This window comes from Phaenicophaeus curvirostris, chromosome 13, assembly GCF_032191515.1.
Source record: "Phaenicophaeus curvirostris isolate KB17595 chromosome 13, BPBGC_Pcur_1.0, whole genome shotgun sequence".
NCBI classification, from domain to species: domain Eukaryota; kingdom Metazoa; phylum Chordata; class Aves; order Cuculiformes; family Cuculidae; genus Phaenicophaeus; species Phaenicophaeus curvirostris.
In genome coordinates this window covers 18,871,076-18,889,086 of record NC_091404.1, presented here as the reverse complement: position 1 = coordinate 18,889,086, position 18,011 = coordinate 18,871,076, and the positions used below count along the sequence as shown (strand labels likewise).

Sequence of the window (18,011 nt, the reverse complement as noted above, 5' to 3'; positions counted from 1 at the left end):
TGTGCAGGAATTGGGCCCGGCTTTGCTTACAAATCAGCTTGATGATGAGGCTGCAAAAGTTATATTTTCACTGCTTTCACCTACTGAATTTATTAGCTTCTTGAAATTGATTTTGGATGCCTTTCATTTGCCATTGGGCTGAAGTCAAAAGCAAAACGATGATATACCACATTTTGCTCACTCATCTTTTTATTGCCCAACTATTGTTATTGAGTCGAAGACATTCAGTGTGTCTCCCAAAGGAGACAGAAAGCACATTTAATTTTCTTTTTAATTGATGGAAGTTTAACTGAGTGCAATTCTTGCATTCCTTGACTTCAGTATCCAGGTGGCAGTTATGAAGGGGTAGAGGGGCTGGGGACTGGGATTCACCGTAGATCAGGGCTGAGCGCAGAAGCCAGAAGTGCTGTCAAACTTTGTACTGTTTTATTTGCTTGGAAGGAATGGTGCAGAGTTAATATCGATGCGGTGCTATGAAAGTGTTCAAGTGGTAATCTCTGGGAAGGTAATGTGAACTCAGCAGTATCATTGCTTTGATCTTTGGTTAAAGTCTTACAAAACTAGATTGCGGTTTGACTGACAACCTTGTCAGAGAGTGAATGAAGACTGACACTCCAATATTGAAAACGCAGCGTTTACAAAAGTTAAAGCCTGAGTTTTCTCATGACACTGCTTCTTTTGTGGAAGACTGAATTTCACATTTATTTTTAAATGAGCATACACCTTGCTGTGTGCAGCTACAACTTATGATTTTAGACTGCTGGCTCACAAACGCTTCTTCCCCTAGTATTCAATGCAGGTGTGTTTATAGAAACAGTAATGTCATAATGTATTTGAAGATGTAGGAATTATTGTTTGAAGGCGTGAATGCAGAGGTATTTATCGCAACTCAATACCAAATAATGACTGATCTGACATGTGGGTGATGGATGCAGAGGTGGCAGGCTGCAGCTTGGTTTGGGTGGTGTATCTGGCAGTTCCTGAGTGGGTCCAATACAAGGGTTAAAGGGTTTCCATCATATAATCCTACCTTGAGAGGTGGGTCTTCAGCTATTGCTTATTCCGTGAATTGTCCTCTTAATACCCTCAAGTGAACAGAGGCTACTGAAGGAAAAGTTAATTTGTGTAGTAGACTGATGCTTTCATGCCAATAATCTCCTTAACTGCTGTCTCTGTTCCATTGTACGTTATTTCTTTCTAATCAGTTGTAACTGTCCTGAGTTTGAAGTCTGCCTTATCTTCTCTGTCACGTAGTCAGAGTTTTCAGGGAGGTGTGAGCAGCCAGCTCTCAGTGACATTGCTTGAGAAGGGCATTTGACAAGATGACCTTCCTTCCAACCTTAACCATTTGGTGATTCTGGTCATCTCCAAAATGACGTTCTGCTCTCCTTTGGTAGCCTTGGTGCAGTGACTTCCCATTCAACTTGCCTCTCTGCTTTGAGAAGTCTGTTTTTGTCATGTCAGTGTGGTTGCTTCCAGCCCCTGCGTCCAGCCTGCTCGTTAGCATCAGGACAGGCTGTTCTCCAGCTGTAACCAGAGTGAAGCCTTGAGATGAAACCTACCTATGCTCTATCCATCACAGGCTGCACTCTACAAATACTTTTTCACACTTGCCCCAATTTCTTCTCCAGATGAGATGAGTTAATAAATTTTGTTCAGCTAGCAAACAAAACAAAGCTTTAAATAATGCCCACTACTGGCTTTATGGGAAATGACATTAACTGCCATGAGTTAAGCAGTGTGTAAGAATGAACCAGATTGTGTCTACTTCCGTATCAAAATACCTTAAGCAAGGAGATGACTCCCCAAAATAGTAATTGTATTTCATCCAGAGGTGCTAGTGAAGAGATTCTATTTATATGATGCAGTTTAAAAATAGGCATCCAAAAGATTTTCACAGAAAGGGCTGATGAGCTGTGCTATGGGGTGTGAGAAATGCTTAAATTGGCTTTGGTGTCAAAGCCTGTGTTTTCTGAGACTACGTCATCAGTTTTTCCTGACCTTCTGATTCTCAATTTATTTCAGGATTGCTATATTCTGAATGCAGCTCTTCCCTTCCACTTAGGTCGTGTATGTCTTATATGAATGTGTGTGTATATATAGCATTAACTATCTAGAGAAACATGCATAGACACTTGTAAACTGGTATGTGTGCAATGCAATGTCATATCTTCATCTACTTAACTATATTTTATGAAAAAGTATTAATTAAAAGCCAAGATTAAAGCTGTTTTCATCAGCAATACAGCTTCACTGAACAAACCTTACATTTGGCCATATTTCCAAAGTGGTCGTGTATAAGTCGCAGGAACGATTGCCGTTGCATCATTTGAAGTCTGCGAATGAGTGAAATGCATATGTAGCTATGCTGATTATGCAGAATAAATTATTTCCAAATGTCACATTTATATCATTTTTTTATTGCATGGAAAATGCATGTCCACAAATAATGATCATCTAATTTGTGCATTCTTAAAATATATATCTGACGTTCCTTTTGGAAATGTCTACAATCTGCTTTTGTATCGCAACACATATGGTAAGAAAATCTTGCTTGCAGGCCAATGACTGTTTTTAAGCAGTTTTCAGAGTTGCAGTGAATAACAACCCATGGACAAAAATTGGTATGGTTTGTATCTTATAACACGCAGCTTAACATTTTCTAAGCTATGACAAATTTCTCCCTAGATAATTTTTAATGTAGTAATAGCATTAGATTGTTTGTCCCTAATTTTTTTTTATGTACGTGGGCACCGGTGGTATATTAGGAATACTTCTGAGTCATCCTTGTTCTGCCCTACTCCTTTCTTTAGTCTTTAGAAGTCTCTGTGGACACAAAGGTTGTCGCTGTTGAAGGCTTTGTTCTGTTCTGTCTTTCCTTTTCCTTTCTCTCACTGCACGTAGACATGTGTACACGACACAGAACGTAGATATTTAGGAGCCAGTTCTGTTGCTGTGATTTTTGATAAAGCATTTCTGGAACTTGTTGTATTTCGATTAAAGATTTACAGCTCTCCTTTTGCCTCCAACCTCATTTTTAAAGGCCAGAAGAGAAAAGAAATCCCAAACCATAAGCATGTTAAGTGAAATATCGATAGTACCTTCAGCTAATGGTATTTCCTTAAAGCAGATAAGTTACTGAGCCCCCTTTTAAAAGAAGAGTGTTAATTTACTGTTTGCTTTCATCTGTTGAAATAATTACTTTTCTTTTTTGCCTTCAATAGTTTGTTCTGGTCGTTAACATTTCTGTAAAATTAAGTTTGAAAGGTGCTTTTAATGGTCACATAGACTGCAGTGCACATTTGACTGTTAAAATCAACCTACTTAAGGCAGAACTAATGTTGAACACTCGCAGCTATTTGAAGTAGTTCACTGCCCAGTTTAATGGTGCTGCCAAGGGCAATGGTCACATTACTTGCTATTATGTTTTGGGGGGTTTGTTATGCTGGCAATAAAGACAATCCATGATATTTCTGAAAACATTGGCTTAGATCTTAAAGACATCATTTTTCTACTAACAAGCTATACACTGTAATTTCTTGGGGAGCAGCAGGCAAGAAACGCTAACCCCTGCTCTTGGCCATGTATTCCATCTAGGAGCAGTAGTCGCATGCCTCAATGCTAGTGTCGAATGACCTTTCCTGCAAGCTCTGTTGGAAAAGATATAATCAAACTGTAGAGAAGCGACGGTGATGGTGAGCTGTGCTGGGAGAAGTGATCTTATATAATGGAAATTGGGCTTTTCATTTTGTATGGTATCCAGACAGTTTTAAGCCACCTGTTCTGGTAGGTGAAGGGCGACCACGGGTAGCTCAGCCTGCCCTGATGGAAATTTGGTGCAGGAGGTGGGAGGGGCGCGGTGTGGAGACAGCCTGGCTGCTGCGTTAACCGTCTGGGCTGTCTTCATAGCCTGGTTGGCAGCTTCTGTTTTCTTGTGGGTTTTTTGTGGATTTTTCTGGTTTAGTTGCTATGAAAGTGGATGTCTCTGTCGTGCAATGTTTGTCCTACAAAAATGCTCCTTCAGCCTTGCTTTGGGAGTAGACCTTCCCAATGGCCAAACTCAAGCCATTCTGCTGCTAACACTTCCTCTCGCTGTGGGTTTCAGCACGTAGGTCAAGTAAGATGATTTTTAGGCAATAGTACAGAAGAAAATGTAACTGGTTCTTTCTGTAGTGGAGTTGATGGAAACTTTGCTCAAGCCTTCAACAAGTCCGATGGATATTGCAGGGCTGCCCCAAGTAACCCACAACAGAGTGGGCGAATAGAGCATATACATCATCTCTATTCCTGTGTGAGGTCATGAATTTATTACAAAATGACTACTTTTTTCTTCTTTGATAAGCAGGAGCAGACAGAGAATTTAAAGATTAAACAATACATCTTCTCAACCAGAAAAAAAATTATATATATTTACTAAATAGTGAGTAAAATTTTCCCCTCAGCTAGTCTAGTGCAATTTTACAAGCTTCAACAGTGCTGAATAGATGTTATTGAGAAGTGAATTTGGCTCATTCTTTTTATGCTTTTAATAAATACCCAAGGGAAAGGCAGTTGTTCAAGGAAAATGAAATACAAATAAACATAGAATTTATTCTCAGTAGGCATTCTGGGGAACTTGGAGCTTGAGTTTTATGCCATAGTTTTTTTCCTGGTACTTGCAAGCAAAACTAAAATATTCATATAAGCTGTCAGTTCTCTAAAGCGAATTCATCCTTTTTAAAAAATAAAACTAAATATAGATTCATTGGCTAGAACAGAAACAATGTGAAACATAACAAATGACATTTCTGCTCCAAAGTACATCATCGTAATGGACCATATTATTCTGAACTGTGGATACAAATGATTTTTTTTTCATGGCCTCTTGTAACAATTCTTGAGACACAATCATGCACAAAACATCATTTGTAATTATAGCAGTTTGCCATTTTCATCTGCTCCATGCTTATTTCTCATTTGATTGATAATCTGTGTACTTCAAGCTAATGAAGGTTCTTCATACTGCCACTTAATAGAAATTGCCAGTTTTTACAACCTAAATTTCAGGACAACATTGGCATTTTTCATTTGAAAGAAAATGAAAAAAAAAAAAAAATTAGCTGCTTCATAGTGGATTTTTTTCACAAATATTCCTGGGGTGTCACTGAGAAATGTGGTCACCGGAGAACATTTATTGTTATAAAGAAGAATTTAGACTATGGATTTCATTTCAGATTAACCAGTGCCCAAACTTTCAAATAGTCCTTCAAAAACATCTGTGATTCCCCAAGTAGTGTACTGTGGAGTGTCAGAAGCACCTTTTCTGGATCCACAGTTATTTTTTACCACTTACTGAATTTTCTGTATTACTGTTGTTATTGTCGTTGTTATTATTATTACTATTATTATTTCTGACATTCTGACTTTGAAAACAACCCCACAGTTTAATAGTTATTGTTTTCAACAAAAGATATAAAGAGACTTTTTATGGTTCTCTACTGTGTGTCCAACTCGGATACCTTTCTCAGAGGCAGCGCAGAGTGATTTTAAGTCAGTATTTACCACTAGAGAGTATAAAGCTAGACGTTATTTTAAGTTAGTATTTACTGCTAGAGTGTATAAACCCAGACTTTATATGTCATAAACGCAAGAACATATTTTACTGTTTGAGAACATCTGAGCTGCAGAAGTTCTGCAGTTCCTGAACAGAGGAACATTGGGTCCTGAAAATCATGTATTTTACATTCTTAGAAGATACGTGGGGAAATACCTGTCCAGGTATTTACCAGGCTTGTGCTGCATTAATATTTTGATCCACTGCTTGTTTTTCATCGGCCACAGACTTGTGTGTTTGCGTACACCACCCAGAACCGGCTCCATCACTTACTTCATCACCTTGGGTCGCAGTAACCCTTGTGAAAACCTCAGAGCCCCAATGGCAGTGCATACAACATCAATACCTTTCAGAATTTTACAAAACTAGCTGATTAAATCTGATTTTAAATACTACTTCCAGTCTAGAACCCTGCCTTTTTAATAATCAATTAAAACATTGTTTCATTGTGTTTATTCAGCATGTATAAAGCACAGCTTGACATGTGTTAGACCTTACATAGCAGTACACAGCTGTAGCCCATCCAGCATTTTCCAAATGAGTTTGCACAAGGAATAAAAGATTGCCATCTGAGCAACACTGGAGGGAGACAAGAGCAGACAAAAGGCAGTTAGTGCTACAAAAAAAGAAAAGACCCTGTTGAGAGAGAGATTTCTGAGCAAATGCTTCAATTTCACAGGGAGATACTCGTATACATTGATTTTAGCACATGAAGTACATTGCATTTGGGATTCATTAAGCTTCATTTTGTGCACTATCATGAATGGGTACGTCAGCTACTCTCTCAAGTAATGCACAGTTTCAAAGCAAGGAGGTAGAATAAACCAAAGTGAAAATATAATGTGCCCCACCAAGAGGGTAAGCCAGTTCTTTTAAAAGGAAAATGCTTTGGTTGCTAAAAGCCAGAAGTCACAGTAGCAATAATCAAAACCTAAACATTTTTAAAGGATTTTATGCTTGTAGAGTTTTTAATACGACTTACAAACGTCAATAAGTTCATGTTCCTTGCTGACCTGGTGGAAATCCCGCTGGAAGAACCGATGCACTGGTGGAGCGCAGAGCCTTAATTCCTGTCATTTGGAAGAAAATACTCAGGCAGCTGCTTGGTACTTCTTAGTTATTCACTTTTTTACTAAATATGGGTAAGGTAGTTGTGGGTTTGTTCATGATTGATTTTTCAACTGTATCTGCAGCAGGAGGGTGCTTAAGAGGGTGCTATTTTCTCTCGCCTCTGCTTCCCTTGGGAGGCAGCTCCCGAGTCCCTGTGGTTCTCCACAGCCTCTCCTGGCATCAGCTGCCAAATCCAGAAGCCACAGAAAGTGGCAGGTCCATGAGGCTGGATTTTTCAGCCATTCAGACAAATCCAAGGCTGGGTTGAAATCTGTGAATGTGTGAGATGTGCGGTACTGGGTTTCTGCATAATTTGTCTTGGTTTGTGTTTTGTTTTAGAAGCATGTAAGTCTAAGAGATTTACCTAAAAATCTGTTTAGTAGATTTGATTTAGTAATGATGACAGCAGTGGCATTTTTTGTTTGTCTTAAAGTCTACTATAATAAATTAGAGTGATTTAGAGGCAAAAGGTTCATGAAGTTTCTCAAAATTTCCCTAGGGTGATTGGTTTGCAGTGCCAAATCCCTAAAGGAATGGGATTGTATGTGCGCGTGGCTGGGGGGAGGGGGGAATCGTCATTGCTCTGTTCCCCAGCTTTTGTGCTTTGCCTTCAGGAGATATTAGCATGTTATTAATGAAATTAGCCTAAGCTATAAGGCTTTACTGCCACACTCTGCTATATGCTGTAGCAGAACATAACTTTATGCGCCTTGCTGTTTCAGGTTGGTGGCACCAGGTGTTTGAGGTCTGGGGCAGGGAGACGAGCAGAGGAAAGCCATTTGCTGGGAATCCACTCCTGCTCTGTACTAGTTACCTGTTAGAGGGAAACGCTGGACGTTGAAATTAGCTTCTTGTGGTTTAAAGACTTAATTTAGCACTGTTTGGTGAGTGATGATTTGTCTCTGAGGTGAATTGGGAGCCACTGCTAACAAGGTGGTCACTGAAGAGGTGCTGAACCATAAGACCAGAGGATGGTGCGTGTGGCCACACGCCTCCCCCAAGACCAAAGACCTCACCCAGGCTGCTGAGGAGGAGCGGTGCAGTAGATTAATGTCAGATAGCTGCTGCTTCTGCTGGAAGTTTTCCTCTTTGTTCCCTCTCCCCGGTATTTGATCTTCTAAAAGAGCTCAGGATAAGTGACAGCAGTAGACTTAACAGTTATTAGGTTGCGAAGTAGTGGATGTGGACTACTTGGTGGTTACCTTACGTTTATACTCTGATCGCAGCTGCCATTTGGGTCAGAAAGAGTTTTCCCTTTTGATAGATTGGCTGCGTGCTAGGAAAACTTGTCTTTCCCCAGAGCATCATGTAATTATTTGGTGGCAGGGAGCTGTGCTACGTTGCTATGGTCATGCCGCTCTCCACACCGAGAGCTGCTGTAATGCTGATATATGTGAGTCTAATCATTCTGTCACTAAGATGTAATATCGATGCACCAGGACAACATTTCTATCAGGGGGCCTATTACTTGCCCTCTTAGTCAAAGAGGGGAGGAGGACTGTGATAAGCCAAATTCTGACCTATTCTTAGCCTGAGAAGGACTCAGTTGCAGTAGGGTTTGGTTCTATAACCTTTCATATCTGCAGGAGACCCTGGCACGGTCCAAATGGTGGCACTTCGGAGCACTAATGCTTGTCTTGGGTTGTGTGGGACCCTGTTGCTGCGGCAGGAGCGGCGCGGGCAGCGGGTGGAGGGCAGGGCTGTGCTGCTGCCTGGGCTCTGGGGGTGGCAGATGAGCTCTCTGCAGCCTGGGAGGACTGAGGAGTTGGAGCGAGGCTGAACTTCTCCTTGGAAGTCCTCAACAGGGCTGTGGAGGGGATCGTACTGGTAACAGCCACAGCACGGAACTGCCGCTTACCTGTAGAATTAAAACAGCTAGGAGGTAAATTGGAAAGGGATGGATGACTCATGCTTCTTGGTAATCAGGGTTTATAAAAATCAATGTGTAACGACACTGAATTCAACTGCCAGGATATATAAGCAGAGCCCTTCTTTGTTGACACGCGAAGAAGTCGTAATTCATTCAGAAGGAAACTTTTAAGGTGATGATCTTTATGGATGCATTTTCCTGCTAAGGCAATCATATTTTTCCTAGCGATCAAATTTGAAAGTTGTCTTATTTCTCCAGTGCAAAAATCCTGCTGGTGAACATCCTCCAGTTGCTCTCGTAATTATTTCTGATTAGAAGTGCCCTGGCCTGACAGCACCAGGGAAATTAATAGGAGAAGCTTTCTACAAGTTTTAGAAGATGAGCAAAGACATACTCCCCTTTAAAATTATTTAAGCAGGTGCTGTGGGAAGCCATTGCTTTTATAAGGCTCTTCAGATGTTTACAGCAAAACATTTTTTCCCAGTGATTGAATTTTTCGAAGTACTAAAATACCACGGAGAAATATGTTTCCCACCAGTTTTATGGCTCCCTGGATGCATTCTATACAAACCTTGTATCTGCCTGGACACAAACACTCTATTGCAAAAAGATATCTTGCCATTTTAACAAGCTATACTGCTTTGAAAGGATACACTGCATCACCAGTGGGAATGTCAGTACCTTAAGAGTAATGCTTCTTTAAGGGTACTATTTTATTAAAGCAGACCTCAGTAATTTGTTCCTGACTGTTATACACCCTTATTTTATTAAAGGTATTTTACATCTGTGGAGGAGATTACTACCACTCCTATTTTCTGCACTGCTTGGCTTTAATGGATGGTGTGGAATATAATATTTATTAAGCCTAAGCAGAGGAGGACATAATAGCAGAATTGTCCTTTATAACCTATTTTACACAGTTGTAAAATAAACCTTAATAAAGCAGGAATAATTATCCAGGAATGTCCAGGAAATGGAGTACTCTGCCTGCTTTCAAATATTTGGAGGAGTTAACTGCTGGTTATACATATACTTTAAGAAATGTAACTCAAAAGTAATAATATTGATATAAGTTTGGTACTATTTTAAAATGTATTAAAAGATTAATTATCTTGCGTGCCATGTGTTAGCATAGATAATAAAGTACATAACTGTTTATAATCTCTAACTATAAATAATCCTTCAGAAGGATATCACAAAAATAGTTATATTTACTATCTTTGAGGTTTCAAGTTTGTTTCCCTTCTCCTGCTGGTGATCGCTGTGCTTTGATATCTGGGAACGTCATCATTCCTTATTGGTCAGTTCATTACGCCTTTAGGTTTGCTCCTGGCCAGGGAGGATTTGTGCGCACTGCCTGTGGGAAGGGATCAGAGCTGTTCTGAACACGGAGTGTAGGCTTTGCCAACACCCAGCAGATGCACAGTTGGCATTTAAATAGTGCCCTGGACCAGGAAGACAACTTCAAAAAAGCCTTTTCTGGTGGCACGTTCGCAGCTTCAACAGGCAGGTGGTTCTTGAGGTGCAAAATGGGGACACAAGTCAACGTGTCATCCTGGTGAAAATTTGGTCCCTCTGATCACAGCGATCTGGAAGCGTGTGCAGTTGGGTGGGGTTTGTGAGTAGGAAAAAATGGAATCGTTCTAATGAGATCTGTTTCAAATTATTGGTTATAGCACCGCATGCTGCAATAAAGGGTGTAGATGATGAAAATTATTTAAATGCGCGTTGTATATTTTTATTATAGTGAGTGGGACATGAGATAGCTTGACTGGAGGTACAGGCAGCTTTTTTAGGGTACGCGGTATTGGTTGTTGGTTCTGGAGTGCTGCGTTTACAGACATGTGGCATCAGCAGAGCATGGAGGGGCTTTGGCAGCCAGCTGCCCGCTTGTCCTGCCCGTTCTGCACATCACACAGACCAGGAGCTGCCTCCTGTCCAGGTGTCGGGTAGCGGCACTTAGCATGGAGCTGGGATTGAGTTACTACCAGTCTTCCATCCCTCCTTCCCGGTCCCCGTGCATGGCTGCTGGACGCACGCTGGAGCACGGTTTATTGATCTGAACGTGATGCCTCACTAATCGCGGCTGCGTTTGGCCAGGAGCTGCCTTGCCTGCGCTGCTGGAGGAGGTGGCAGCGCGGGGACAGTCCTGCCTTTGAGTAACTCGCCGTCTGCAAGATGGGGACTGGTGTTCTCCAGACACATCTTCAGCTTGAACACCATCAACCTTCTCCTGATCCTCATCACACCCACCCTGTGTTTCTTCACCTTTCTTAGGCAGTAATTTTACCACCTGTTGTACTGCTTCTTGGATAGCCTTGTTTTCCGCGTCTTCGTGGCGGTGGTCACTGAGGTCTGTCTCAGAGGAAAGAAAGGCAAGATTTTCTATTATAAACCTACTGCGGCTTTGCCAGAAGCTGATTCATGATCACATATTCCAGAAAGATTGGGGAAACAATCACTATCTTCCCCCTTCCTTCCTGGTTTCTCCCTCTTGTTGTCCTATTTATATATTTTTTTTTTCAAAAATGAATATTGTGGAAATGATTTGGACCAAAGTTATTACATTAATTATCCAAACTGACATTTTTGCAGTGTGTGAAAGGACAGGGTGGTGTGTAAAATAGATGCACTAAGAACACCTACAGTATGACAACAAGTAGCAGGGTAATTGCTGAAAATGAAGTCTTCTCTGCTATCCCTTCCCTTCAACATCTGTTGTTCCATATGGAGTCATAAATATTTGCAACAAAATAGTTGAAGAAATAATCTCAACATTAATAGGGAAAAGCTGAATCCGCCAAGAAAATTGAAGAATCTTCTTTTTTCTTGGCAAGTGCCTCCTAGCCATCCTCATTTGACAGTTTAAAGTCTCAGTGGAAGAACAGTCAGACTACAGTGATCTTAAAAACCACCACGAAAAAACCTTTGTGAATGTTACAGGAGAGTTAGCTGAGGAAAATTTTATAACCTCTTGATAGGGGCCATGAGGAGGATTTTCTTTATTTTGTTTCATTTTCCTCCTTTCTTCCACGCCCCGGTAGTTTTATTGCTAGGCTTTTATTGAATAGTTCGCATTTTCACTTTTCTCGACTGTCAGTAGCAATAATGCTTCTTGTCGGTGTGAGGAGTGACAAGGTGCTATTATGGGCTGCACGTAACTAGTTAATTTAAATTGCCATATGGAAAATGCAGATCGATAGCACCTGAGCTTCTGCGTAGCTGAAGAAGCAGCTTAAAGCACAGGACAGCTTACAATGTTTTGGAATCCAGATTAACAAAACCTGCCCGAGGAGCAGCTCATAGGAGAAAGCAGGTAGAATAATAACAACACAGACAAACCATAACTCGTAAATAGTTGTGAGTATAAAACCAACATTTTGAAGGCTTTTTGTGTGTTTATTAGTAGCCTGAATTTTACAAATGGTGCTCTTAAATGAACAGAATTTAATCAGGCGACATCACTTGTATTTGCTTTTCTTAATCTGCACATAGTGAACTTGCAACTGAGGTTACCTGCGTGGAAACCCTTCGGTTCTGGTGTCTGGCTAGTGAATTACTGCACTTCTCAATTTCATTTGTTATTATTGCAAACCTCATATGTCATCCAACTCAGGTTCTATTTTTTTAAGGCTTGGATTAATAAAATATTTTCAGGTGTTTTTACCGTCAGTGCCATGTGAACATCAGAATATATTGTAAATATGTTGAAGTTATAAATAGGTATAATTTTCTGTGTTATTAATGAGAGTACATTGATGAAAATGTCAAAGCTGTATAATTACGCACCTCTTGATAAAGAGTGCATAGATAAAGACCATTTGTAAACTGTAATTTCATCCTCTTCTAGTGAAATTTTCATTTCTCTGCTTTTTGCCTCCTTTTCCTATTCAAACTCTCGGTGCCTGCTCTGTGACGTCCCTTGGGAAAATACACCCTCAGAGTCCCTGGGAGCAGGTCTCTGGAACGGTGGGGAATGCTCTGCTTGCACAGATTGCTGTCTCTTTTGTCACTGCTCAAATACTCAGTTTTTCCTAAGCTGGCACATCGCTCTAAATCTAACAGGCATGGTCTTCACTCCCCCCGCCCCTGCTGAAAACCAGGGAAGGGTTTTATTCAACACTTCTTCAGGACCAAATTACTGATTTCAGAGGGCCTGGATGAGAACCAGCCAGGACGTGGACACCATGAAGTGCAGCACAGTTGATGTTACTGTTTTGTGATAGATTCCAAAAGCTTTTAAGGCAGCCTGGAAATGTATATATAATGATTAGATACTGTTTTTAAAGTGAGGTTGCTTTATGGCAAAGCTCAGTAGTGAAAAATGCCTGCGTGCTATCAAGTTGTATCAATCGTTTGAAAATGAAATAAAGTCTGATTTAAAGCGAGTGCACTGGATTAATCAGCTACTCCCCAGTTGCATTCATTGACCCTGTTCATTCAGGGACTGTAATTAAGAAAAACAGCAGTGACTTTAAATTTGGCACCTGAATCGCAAGGTTAAAGCAGTAAATTTCTACGTCTGCTTGGTGCCAGGTTAGGAGGAGGTCTCTCTCTTCCTACTGATGAGCAGGAGTGCCTGGCTCCTGGCAGAGAAGCAACGAGTGAGGGAGAAAAAGGCAGGTGGAGGATTTGCAGAGTTCTTAAGATGCTGAAGTCCCTGTCCTTGCAGATATATTTGAAATAAACAGTGCTTCAGAGTACAAGTTTTTCATACTTTACTATAAAAAAAAATTATTCTTCTAGTTTCTGGTTAAGCATCACAGGAGATGCCAAGGTTTAAAATTAAATTAAGAAGTCTCGCTTTTTTTTGAAAACTGCTGTTTGAAGTAAAACCCCCAGAATTTATGGCCTAATAATGTCAAAATACCCATGTTTGGCTGCCAATTCCTGGTTTTGTGAAGCGGATAAACAACTGAGAATTGAGGGACCTCTTGCCACTACAAAGATATATTGGTCTGGATGATTATGTAAAATATTTGGATCAATAATGATATTTCCAAAAGAAATGTATCAACTTATTTTCAGAGATGAGTAGCATAGGAAATTCAGCTGGTGTTGCAGACGCTCTGTTTCATTTTATTAAAGGTCAGAAAGGTCCTTTAGAGTGTCTAGGCTGTTCTTTTGTAACTATGGCCCATTGAATGTAATCCCCATCACTCAAATATGAAGCTCAAAGAATTATAATTGTGATAAACAATTTTAGTCCTTGGGTTTCTAAATTGCATACCATGAGGCAGGGAAAAGGAGTGACCCAGCTGCCATCTGCGTTGAAGACAGTCTTATTAGTGCTGGCTGAAGGCTTTCTGAGATCAAATGTCTGAGTTAGTAACTAACAGGTTAATAACTATAACTTCTGTATAAATAGTTACTCTCTTCTCCATATGCCACGTACTTTTTTCATGCAGGCGTTATATTATGTAAGATATTTGAAGCAAATAATGCTTGTACAGCTCCAGATAGATGAAATTTTGAAGTGCACGTGAAGAAGTCACTTGGTGGTCTGACTAGTATTAGGCAGTCTCTAAGTCGTGACTTTGATATTTCTACCTTGTTTTGAGGGGGATGTGACATGTCAGGTGCCTGAGGTGTATGAATGATGGGTTTAAAAACATGCCTCCTGAAAGAATCTAAACCAGCTGGCAAATAAAATTGCGTTTTGGGTTGGGCCGCACGCCGTCACACAGGGAGCAATCGGCGCTACTTGTGTTCCCAGGGCTGCGTTTAGGCTGTAGGTTGATGCTTCTTTTTCCAATCCCCATTTCTGCACCTTAGGCAGAAGACAGCAGATGAAATACTTTACTATATTGAATTGAGAACAAGAAACATTCTAGCAGATTTCCATGTGCTTTCCTGGGATAATATTCCATTCACTGTTAGTGTTTACTGCATCTTTCTTTTCTCTGCAATATACTTCTTGCTTTTGTCTATTCATCTGGATGCCAGCTAGAAATTAAAATAAAAAGACTGCACTCTAAATGGATTCCTGAATGCTATTATAAAGCATGGCAGGTTTAACAAACAAGCTCGATAAAAGTAGTTCCCACTTTGCTTCAATAAACAGAAAGGTTGTTTGTGTCCTTGGTTAGATTGTAGTTGTCCTAGCTTTATTTCTTGCTTATTCTGTTGTACTCTCTGTGTGAGTGCAGCTTTTAGCATTTATATTTTTAGTGTTCTTTAAAATCAAAATGCTGAAATCAACATTTTTTTCCTGTTAAAGAGATGCATTTGATGCAATCCACAAAAACTGCTTCCAACACATGATATTTTTAATTGCTTTACCAATTATGATTTCTCCAGTCTAGCTAATAAATTTCTGCCTAACTGCACTTATTCAGAATATGGGCAAGATGTAGACACCGTTCAGATGTGAAGACCTATTACAAGATTGAAATAGATTTCTAATGCATTTATCATTCATCTTTGCAGAGTGTGATTTCAATCAGAAAAAAAAAAAAAAGATGAATGGTTTGACAGTTTCTACCCATATACGCTAAAACATAATGTGCTGCTTCTAGTTTTCAGCTATTACAGACTTTAACATGCAATGTGACCTTGGTCTGCAAAGCATGTTTGGTTAGCACAAAAACTTAATCATAAGAAGTCATAAGTAGAATCCTTCTTCTTTACTGCCCTTTTTCTGGGACTTGGAAATTTATTGCTTCTGGGACAGGTAGGATATGAACAATGGGCCAAATAGAGTCCAGGGTTATCTCATCTGTGTGAAAACTGCTGCTGAAAATCGATGTGACCTCTGCTACACTGTCATCCCAATTCCCACCCTCTGTGTCCTATTTGTCTTTTGGTAGAAGCTTAGATCTGTGTGCTGTCTCTATGTGTCTCTCTTGGGCCAGATTATCAAAATGAATCATTGCCTGCATACCTCTTATATTTCTATTTATTTTCCTGGTGTTGACTAGGTCTGATGAAATATGATTCTTTTTGCATTTGATCCTCACTGCAGCAAGCAGCACCTAATTTAGCCGTATCTATCTCTTTAAAGAAGAGTAATACTATTTTGAAACTTCAATCTGCTGTACAGTAACATTACAAACCATAGACCATACACCTGTCTTCACAGTCAATAGTAATCTTCCTTTCAGCCAATTTAATGTTATTACTTTCATCTCCAAAAAAGTAGGATTTCTAGAGATTTTAAAGCAGCTTTAGTTTTGTTATGCATACTTCCTGTATGACTTTCTTTTTTCAAATGCCACTTCTGTTTCGTCTCTTGTGACTCTGTGGGGTAGCTGTTATCTCTAATCAGTTTGTTTTAAAAACTCTGCCACTGATAGAAGATATTTAAATATGAGAAATGCCCTGTCGGTGTCAGCACAAGCTCTGTAGTCTGAGTATGGTGCCAGAGTTGGTTTTTTTTCCAACTGGATCATTTAAATTCCACGAGCAGAGTCTCTAATGTAGCTTCGAAGGTGCGTAGAGGTTACTGCCTTTAGTTGGGATTAGTCTGACAGAATTGTTATGAACACGTTCCGTTTAATGAACTTACGCAGTGAAAACAAAACGTTCCCTAAACAGAGATTTCAAAGAATATTTGAGGGCTGCTGATGCTCCTGGCTCGCTGTCGGCCGGTGCGTTTCAGCAACACAGCAAAAAGTGCCGGCAGCTCAGCAGAGGGTCCTGGAGTTTGTTAACCCGATAATGGTGCTGCTCTGGAGACACCCAGGTTTAATTCACTGTTGGCAGGCTCTTTCTGAGGTTTGTTTTTAATAAGAGAGGTGGGAGAAGGAGCCTTTTGAATATGGTACGGTCTAATTGTAAATCCTGCCTTTAATATGACCGAGACACTTGATAAATGAAACTATCAGGACTGGCTGTGCAGTTGCCCTTAGAAAACACATGCATCATGAACTTACGGTCAATACATCAGTCGTGAGCTTTACTAGAAAGCAATTGCTGAGAAGATATTCTTCATGATTTCTGCAAGTGCAGGAACATAATATATAGAGACTGGATTTCCCTGGAATATTACACAGAAATATTCTTTTAATGTTTCAGAGTAAAAGAAATGTTCAGCATTTGGCTTTAAAGCCTGCCAGCAGATTTTAATTTTGTGCTTTTCAGCAATAAAGTTACGTTTCAAATTAATACATGGTGAAGAAGTACTTACAGATCTGAGAGGAGATACATGTACCTATACTAAAATATATTTGAATTATCCTATTACAAACTGTATGTTCATCGGTGATCGTACCGATTCATCACAATTTAAAGGATTTTGGGGAAATAATTAACTAATGATGTTCTTTCTTTGCGGATTCGCATTTCTGCTGTCTATGCACAGCTTGATCTGCAACAACACGATCTGTTTGAAGGAGCGAGTGAAGGGGAGGCTGCCGGGTCCCGGATCTCCAGTTCGTAGGGGACGCACCAGTCCTGTTCCGTGCGGCGAATGGCAGGAGCCAGGCCCTGTGCTGGAGCCCCCGTGGCCCCGCGCGCTCCGCACCTCCGGGAGAGAGGAGTCACCAGAGCATTTTGGGCTGGAAAGGCTGACAGAGCAGGGGACTTGTTAAGAAAACCTGCGCTGACACTTTACTGACAACGTGGAGCTGATGCTAGCTGAGCAGGAGGGGATGACTCAGTGGAGATTATTTACTGCTGAGTATGGGAAGAGAACGTTATAGGAGTTGAGAGATGTGATACATTTCTTGATTAGAATTTTGTCAAGGTTATAGCAACAAAAAATACACGGCAAATATGACAGAATGAAGAAAGGTCACCCAGGTTTAATGAACTGCATAATGCTGTTATGATTCTGCAGTATAAGTCTGTGGAATTTGAGATATTAATACTCCTTACTCCGTTACAGCTGTGTTACCATCTTCAGTGTATTTATCATTGTACCTTAGGGACCACAGCTGCCCAAAGACTGAAACAGTGTCAGCTCTATTAATGGACTTGTATTTTGGCTTCCAGGTAAACAGAATGCTAATTTCTAGAAATTAAATTTACCTGTTTCAAATGCTTTCTGATGTTGTTTTTAAACCTGTCTTTACAGAAGAGGTCCAAATTGCCATTCCAATAATGAAACCAACCTTAGATAAAGTCCAACTGGCCGGACAGGCCTTGCCTCCAGGATTTCCAGCGCCGTTTCTTTTTGCTGATGGTCTTTCATCGGTAGAGACACTATTAACCAACATTCAGGTAAATGATTCTCTGTGGGGCCGGGCTATCCCGTGGTAGAGAAAATGTGCTTCTCTTTCAGTCTCTTTAAAAAGTTTCAGAAACTATTTTGTATCTGCAATTCTAATTTCTTTTATTTAATGTAATGCTTAGATGTCCACTGTCTGGCATTATCGATCGCGAAAGGGTTCCATACATTGTCTTTTTGACGTAGTAGTTGGCAATAATGGTCATATTAAAATTCACCAGGCTCATTATTCCACCTTTGCTTCTCCTTGCAGCCAACCAAGGTCAGCA

The 18,011-nt window shown here is 40.3% G+C and overlaps 1 protein-coding gene across 6 annotated transcripts in view; it reads left to right on the top strand.

The window, feature by feature from the left end:
• The window catches only part of DACH2 (dachshund family transcription factor 2), a 248,204-nt gene that overhangs the window by 216,580 nt on the left and 13,613 nt on the right, over positions 1–18,011 (top strand). For all 6 annotated transcript variants that reach the window (XM_069867528.1, XM_069867526.1, XM_069867527.1 and 3 more), the window contains exon 8: positions 17,590–17,735. In XM_069867528.1, coding sequence (XP_069723629.1) covers positions 17,590–17,735 — 146 coding nt within the window. The remainder of the gene's footprint in view (positions 1–17,589; positions 17,736–18,011) is intronic.